General features: G+C 41.0%; 1 protein-coding gene across 1 annotated transcript in view; it reads right to left on the bottom strand.

The window, feature by feature from the left end:
• Positions 1–8,469, bottom strand: part of TJP2 (tight junction protein 2) — a 119,525-nt gene that overhangs the window by 4,673 nt on the left and 106,383 nt on the right. The window contains exons 17-19 of the mRNA XM_019661087.1: positions 8,375–8,460; positions 2,793–2,893; positions 1,344–1,556 (exon numbers count right to left, since the gene is read on the bottom strand). Coding sequence (XP_019516632.1) covers positions 1,344–1,556; positions 2,793–2,893; positions 8,375–8,460 — 400 coding nt within the window. The remainder of the gene's footprint in view (positions 1–1,343; positions 1,557–2,792; positions 2,894–8,374; positions 8,461–8,469) is intronic.

Consider the following 8,469-nt stretch of genomic DNA (forward strand, 5'->3'; position numbering starts at 1 on the left):
GAATGCCGGGGGCGGGCTATTGTCCCTAAGTTGATCTCTGCTAGTAGCCCTCCTCATCTGAGCTCGTGGCTCTGGGCTGGGTTTCCTTATGCTCTACAAGACATAAAGGTTCATGCACAACAAGAACATCCCAGCAGAGAGAAAAGAGCACTCGTCTGCTTTGCTGGAGTTCTGAGGACTTGCGTTAAGTTCAGAATCTGAGGTTCATAACTTGCATGAGCTGAGATACTGACCCAGTGCTTCTTTACTGAAAAGGCATTTACCAGTCACATTCCCATTAGCAAATGCTTAAGATACATTTGTTTAATTAGATGCATCCATTATAGTAGTCTCTTCATTTAAAGTACAAAAAAATATCTAAAATATCTAAAGTCTAAAATCTCTTTTGTCATGTATGGCTGTTAACTTTAAGCATTAGCTCATCTATAGCTGTAGACATTGAGCAGTCCATTTATTCTTTATAAGTTGTCCAGCGGTATACACTAATTTTTTTGTCATGGTGGATTTTATCCCCACCTTCAACCTAATTTTTAGTGCTTCTGTTTCATAAAGCATAAAATCATTCACTAAAATGAGCTAAATCACTAAAGGGAAGTCCAAAGCAATAATTATCCAATTATATGGATAATCTCACCTAGAAAGATCAGTATGTCTATGTTCTCTGAGGTGCAACTAATAATTGCTCTGGTCCTAACTTAGGGCCTATCGATGTGATTTCTAGGATCAAGAAGCTGTGTATTCACTGGCCCGTGGATGCATACTACATGTGATCAGGCATATATTTGATTATGAACTCAATTCAAAAATTGAAATAAATACAAGAGAGAAGGAAACTGATGGGGAAACACTCAGGAGCTTTGGCAAGATTAGAAAGGTTAAAGGTAGGATGGAGAAGAAAAGGCAAGGGCACCTAAGAGTACAGAGAGCGAGAGAGAGAGCGAGGGAGAGAGAGAGAGAGGAGACCTAATCAAAGGTTACAAGTAAATACAACAATATTGTATTTAAAAAACAACATTCCACCTGTAATTTGGACGATCGGCTCATAAGGCCGTTCAGTTTACCCTCATGTCCAAGGGCATCGGTGTGAGGACAGCCGATTACTCATCGTCTCCCAGCGCTTCGTTCCTGCCCCGCTCTCCCACGGACTCTACTGCAATCATGCAGGCATTCACTTGGAATGAGACTCCCTAGAAGTCATCTGTTCCAACCCTTAGGAATACCTTCCACAGCACCCTGAATGAACAGTTGTCCGGAAGAATTCATGTGAAATACCAGAACCTCCTTTTCCTGCCCGTGGCCTCGCAGCCCGTGGCGTCGCAGCCTGTGGCCCTGCCTCGCCTCACCTCCTCATGCTGCACCGGCTCCGAGGAGCGGGTGATGGAAGACACCAGCGGCTCCTCAGCTGGCTCATCCAGCTCATTGTCAGTGTAGGCGCCTCCTTCACCGTCGGTGTCTTCAAAGTCACTGATGAGGCGGCTGTCGCAACTCAGATAGTCCGCGCCCATGGCGGTTAAGTAGGACATGCGGTCTTCGGGGTCATCATCCATCCCTTCCATCTAGAGGAATTTGTTTCGGAGGGTCAGTGGTGTGTGCCATTGGCTCATGGGAGTGGGGACTCAAGAGAACGCCCAAGGGCACAGCCCAGTGACTGAAACCGTGACATGTTCTAGAAAGGGAAGTCACCTGTATTTTCCTGAAATCACTTGGCTTTAAATGACTATGTTACTTTTTGTGCAGGGACTCGAATTAGGACCCCTCCACCCTATCTAACCTTGCTACCTCCATCCATCCTGTACAGTGCTACTGAGTCATGCCTCCTCGTTCCTCAGACTGTTGTGCTTTTTCCTCCAGAATCTGGCTTCTCTCAAGCTTCTTCTGCCGGTACTTGTCTCCTAGTCATAAACGCACACTGTCTTGGGCTGCACACCTCTTCATTCAGCCACCAGATTCTCAAATCCTTGAGGGCAGAAGCTCTGTCCTATTCCACTTGTCACCACGGAGGCTAGCACAGAGCCTTAGCAGGCTGCAAGGGCTCAGGGACTACTAGACACCTTGACTATACACGCGATTCCCAAAGGGCAAGACTAGGACTCAACAATCTCATTGGATATTGACTCCCTTCCACAATGAAAGTCTTTCCTCTAAAGTCTCACCGGCTACCTCGATTCAGCTGCACTACAGCAGACTAGCACCAAAGGCTCCTAAAACCACAGGAAATTATAAACTCTCTCTCTCTGCATCCTCCCTGCAATAGAGCTGTGCGTAAACTACATCCACAGATGAGAAGCTAGCCAATTTTAGAAGTCTATACGAGTTTCCTAACGCCCTCTTATCATCTACTCAAATGCCTAGGACACATTCTCTGCCAACCTTCTTTCTAAGCAAACGATTCCACCTCCACTCATATTTCTTCTTTCCATTGTTACCCATGCTCTCCATGCCCCTGCACCTCACCTCTCACCTCCACTCTGAGTTCCCCCGTCCTTAGTAAGCCGTGGAGCTTAGCTAGAGATCTTGTAAGCTCTGATTAGTGTGCTTGGAACACAATACTAGTTACTACGTTAAAAGTAAAAAGGAAGTGAATGTAGGGTTGCGTATATCACATTCTGCTTTTCTTTGAAAAGCCCCTTCATTTTATTACTTTTTCAGAGAATTTATAAAATTTCAAACTTGATTAGCACATATGTTGAGATCACTTCAAATGGGCATGGCTTTACTACATTCACTACCCTCTTGAGAAAAGATTCAAAACGCGAACTCTCACCTCACAGCAGAGTATCTACGCCACATACCTTTCCTTCAGAGACCCAAACTGCTTCTCCTTGCTGATGCTGAATCGTGTCCTTCAAGCTGCCAAACCAGCTATCATTGGCTGAATTTAGGTTGATTGTAGCTATAGAGATGGAGGCAAAAAGGTTTGCATCAATTTCCAGAGCAATGTTTACCTAAAAACTTATTGGACATAATTTATACTCATTTCTGTCATTTCTGAATTAAAACTTGGGCAAGTCAAGAGAAAGTCTGCACATATTTAAATACTAAATCGCTTTAGGTGAGTTTATATTACGTGTGGATGTTATAAAGCCAAAAATGGATGAATTTCTTTTCAAAATATCTATTTTTCAGAAAAGCTACCTTAAAAAAAAATATGTTTTCAAAGAATATATTTTTAGGAGCAAAGAAAGCATGTCTAAAACAAATATAAAAGTCCCGTATTTTAAAGATCATTTCATAGACATGTGTATTATATAAATAAGAAAAATATTCACTAATGTGCTGGATATCTCCAATAAAATACTGAAGGTGGCATTTAAATGTATATCATTGTGACAGTCTTAAACATTTCAGAATATACCTACAGCTCTATGGGTGTATATTTAAGTAATATACAGTTTCTACTCAGAACAATATATATCTTACAGAATAGCACGTGCTACAGATTGACCAAGCACTTTTCCGAACACCTTACATGGATTAGCTCATTTCATGCTCACACAAACCTTGTGAGGTAGGGATTGCCATCCTCCCCGTGTTACAGATGAGAAATGGGCACAGTGGTGAAAGTAACCAGCCCAAAGCCTCCCCCCAAATAACTGAAGAAGCCTAGATGCAAACTCAGAAGTTTGCCTTTACAGCCTATGGCCTTTGTCACTGCACGACACAGCCCATCTAAACACATGAAGTTGGAGCACCAATATAAAATACTGGCCAAGTAAAACATATACAAATCATTTGTCAGCAATATGTATTTAGGGACCAAATGGGGATAAACCAGATTGGTCCAGAATAGCAAATTAATTTGGACCTAAAATGATCAAACAGCAGGTAAATTAGGAATTTTTTTTTCTTTAACTACAATGCCAAGGCCTTTTATTAGAGGGTATATGGCATTCTGTGTAACACCCAAAAGAAAACTGGGGCTTGTTGGTAAAAGTTGTTCAGCACCCTGCCCCATCTCTCCTTGTCTATATACTTCTCTACGGATAGCTGAAAAAGAACCATGAAGCAAATGTTGTAAGCAACTATGCTTCAAGTTTTCTTCCTAGTAACATATACCTTTCTTTCATTTAAGAAGGTCTAACACTGACCTTGGATAATCCTGAAGAAGCTTACAATTTCCCTGGTTATTAATTATTTAGAGCATTAGAATAAACTGACACGTAGGACAACTCAAGGAAAATTCACCTTGATTCCTTGGACTTTTGCATCCTTACTATAGTACTCTGCAGAGACTTTTTTGTGCTCTTGGGTAAAACGTGATGCCATAGTACTTAAATACAGAAGTGAGATTGTATACCCCAGAGACAAAATGAATAACTTGCATTCATTGTACACAGAACCCTAAACTTCCTTTTTGAGCTTAAGCTGGAGTTGTCTGAGATGAGTATACAGTCCATATTTATCATGGAAAAACCCTAATGTTAAAAGGGCCATTTATGAAAGCAGAAAATACGTTCATACTCCCTCATAAAATGGAAAAGGTCATAAAACCTCTTGCTGAATTGACATTGAGTCAGGTATATGAAAAGAAAAAAGAACTTCACTGTAGCTAATTTCCTAAGCCCCACATAAAGGTAACATCCAACCAGGTTGGTAACATCCAACACATGCACTTGACCTCTCTTTAACCAGTAGGTGCACAACTATGATGCTACTTTTCTTGACTTGGCATCAATACCTTTGGTTTACTGTTGGCTTTTGTTTATTAGGTCTCAGCCGGAAGTCCTGGAACTTGGAGGAGATCCGTTCCCAGCCCTGGCACTAGGGTGGTCACTCCTCCTTCCCCAGCCAGGGAGGTTCGAAGTGCCAAGAATAACAGCAAAAGGTAAGACGTAAGGCTGGATGGGGAGGGAGGCAGAAACTGGGAATGACTGCTAACGGATACGGGGTTTCTTTCTGGGGTGATGAAAATGTTCTAAAATTGATGGCTGTACAACTCTGAATATACTAAAAACCACTGACTTATACATTTTAAATGGGTGAATTGTAGGATATGTAAATTAAATCTCAATTAAGCTATTCATACGGCAGGGACACCCTCTAACCGGGCAAGTGTCAATCAAGGTACCTGGCCTAACAGACCAGCATCTTCCATCTACTTCCTGTGGCCACCACTCTCTACCTCCCTTGGGAAACCAAGAATTGCCTACTGCAGTTTTGGTTCTTTCAGCTGGAGCAAGATCAATTTTTTCCCCCAAGCTTTTTCAAAAATCATATAATGACACAGAACTTTTTTTTCTATAATATGTAACACTGAAAGATAATGAAATAAGTATAAAGTAATATCACTAATAATAATCAGTAGTATTTGTTCAGCACTTCCAAAGCCCCAGGACTGAACTGTACAAATTTCACACTCGTGAAACCTGTGAAAGCTGATAAAAGTGCTAAAATATCCTGTGGTACTTTAAAAATCCCCCAGTTTCACACCATAGGGTGGGCCCTGCTTGGGTCTTTATGTTCACGGTTCCATTTCCGTGGTCTTTAAACCATGAACTGAGTGCTTCAGGAATTCCAAGAAAACATGTAATTCAAACTTTGTTTTACTAAATAACTTTTTTGACATGTACACACAAGTGTATTCTATAATAAAATATTTTTAATTGGGGTGTGGGGAGGGTCAACCTCACATTTTAACTTAGGTTGACAAGTTAACTTGCTTTTGGGCCAATCTCAGAATAAAGCTTCTTTTCTCATCTCCACTTGATTGAGTAGTACCTTGCGTTTGCAAGGACAGCTGTTTTAACATTGTCCTAATTAAATACTTATCTGCGGGAAATGGGATTTTCTTGTTACTGTGCAACAAGGGAGAAAGGATACTGAGCGTCATGAGGCTACAGGAAACATAACTCTTGATTTTGAATTATGTGTTCATCAGAGCAGCTCTATTATTCCTACTTATTAATTCACAAAAATGCCATAAGTTTAAAATCATCAAAACAAAACAAAACACACCTCTGACTCTGGAGCAACACAATCAATCACAACCTGGTCCGGCTGAGCGAAACATGGGGACCAGAAAGCGCTTAGTGGGGCCATCCACGCAGCTTAGAATCAAACTTAGAAGTTTAGAAGAACACTGTGAAAGGCCACTGGTAGAAAATCGGGGCTTGCTGGTAAAAGTTATCCGGCCCCCTGCTCCATCGATCCTTGAAGACTGCATAATTCCATAGCAGAGGCTGGCAACTTACAGTGAGAGCGCGTTAACTTCCAAGTTCTAGCTCACAGTGTCTACATTTCCATTCCAGCCTCTGACTCCAGCTATCGTAAAAATTTCAACTTCTTGATTAGCTTAGGCAAGAAATGGTTTGGTGCGCCAGAGGCAATTCTAATTAAATCACAGTGATGCCCTGCCCACTGGCTAGGCCAGAGGCTGCCTTCAGCACACAGAGCTGGGTGATGCACAGTCCGTGTGTTCAAGCTCATACTCTATCAGTGGAGCTGAGTCAGGAGTTGATAAACCCTCTACATGGGCCCCTCCAGATCCTCAATCAGAGGCAGCCAGAGATTGTGGCAGCCTGTGCTCCAAAGAGCAAAGGATGCTGACTCAAAGCTAGATAAATCAAGGGAGTGCCCCCGAGGCAACAGCTAGGCCTCTGCCCTGCCCTCGCCCTGTTCACCCAGCCTCCGTCAGCCGACTCCTTCCTCCACAGCCCCTTATTTCCCTTCCTGGTGTCTTGTATCCTCACACGAACCCCAAATTCAACTCTCTGAGAGAAGCCCCTAGCTATTCAAAGGACTTAAGTGAAGGCGGGGGGTGGGAGGTAACGAAGTAGACGTAGACTTAACATGCCACATCATGTGCGCCTTAGTTAAATGGGCAAATTATCTGTTAAATGGAAGAACTGTCCTGTGTGGCCCCTTTCAGCATTAGAAAACTACATCTGTGCTGTAACGTATATAGAATATTGGACACATATTCAGTGATACCAGTTTCAGATTGGCTTAACTATATACTAGATGTGTGACCTTGCAAAAGTCACCTGGCCTTTCTTATTGCCCAACAAGACAGGGCACAGGAAAGGCTGCACCACTGTTAGCTATCACTATAATAATAATTAAAAAAAAAGACTGTTATATTATTATTTTCACTATTAGTAGTGGCAGTATGAACAACAACAGAGGAAAGGCTATGTATGAATAAATCACAAGCACAAGCTTTTATGACTCTACATTCACAAAACTCCAGTTTTTGATGGACCGCTCCCTCCTTTGCATTTGGCTGAATTACCTCAGTTACAGCATTTCTCCATAGTAAGTAGTTTATCTCACTCTAACAAGAAAAGCCAGTGACAGGAGAACAAGAGTCTAATGTGGACATATATCATTCAGCCCTCCCCACCCTCCCCAGTGTCAGATATGCTAAATATGACACAGGTTGACAATGATTGGTGATGAACTCAAAAGAGCTATCATTATCCTAAAGATATTACATCCGGACAGTCTCATGTGGTTCCCACAAACTTGCATGACCAAAAACTTCAATAACCCTTTAAGCCCTCAATTATACCATATTCACAGAACTAGTCACTTATATCAGTAGGGGATATAGTCATAAAATAAAACATGCCACATTCTTAAATCATTTTACTTTCATGAGTAGCAGTAGGTCTTCATTTCAGGAACTTTTAAAAATACTCTATTATGGAAAATTTAAACATACACAAAAGTAGAGAGAACCGTTTCATGAACTCCTGTATACACGTCACCCAGGCCCGGATTCAACAACTATTAGCTCCTGGCCAGTCTTATCTATAGACCTACTCACTCTCCTCATGGAAGATTACTTATGCAAATCCCAGACATCGTATTACATCATCTGTACATATATATTAGGTCCTCCATAACTATTTTATTTAGTAAATATTCCTAAAAGGACTCCTTAAAACACATAATCACAATATCATTATTATCCTAAAAACAGGAGTAATAAATCCTTAGTATTCAATATCTAGGGTGTTCAAGTTTCTACTGTGAGGACATTTTTTAATAATGAAACCAAGTTCCTAACACTTTGTAAGTTAGTGCATGAATGGATGGTAAGAGAACAATGACACAATCGATACAGAAATATAGGTGCTAGGTGGTGTGCTCGGCCCAATCACCAGCCTTATAGTCCCATACTCATCAAAATGACCAATTATTGCATGTCATGGATCTTTATGATCATTTAAAAAAAACAGTCAAAATTAAATATACAAACACCGTGAGCCAAAAATACTCATTTTATAGGATTAGCTACTTTTTAAGGAGTCATGAAGAGTATTTCAGGTTACTATTCTCCATTCAGATTATTTTCTTATTTCTTCCTTAATATTTCAATTTTCTAACTTTCACCTTGGAGCAAAGAGACTACATTTTAAATTTCACTTACCTGTAAAAAGATGTGCACATGTTTTTTTAAGCTTGTTGGCTTGATCATATAACTTTCTAGAACTTTTGTTGGATGTTGGATTCAACCTCTGTCTC

This window comes from Hipposideros armiger, unplaced genomic scaffold (genome assembly GCF_001890085.2).
Source record: "Hipposideros armiger isolate ML-2016 unplaced genomic scaffold, ASM189008v1 scaffold_335, whole genome shotgun sequence".
NCBI lineage: Eukaryota > Metazoa > Chordata > Mammalia > Chiroptera > Hipposideridae > Hipposideros > Hipposideros armiger.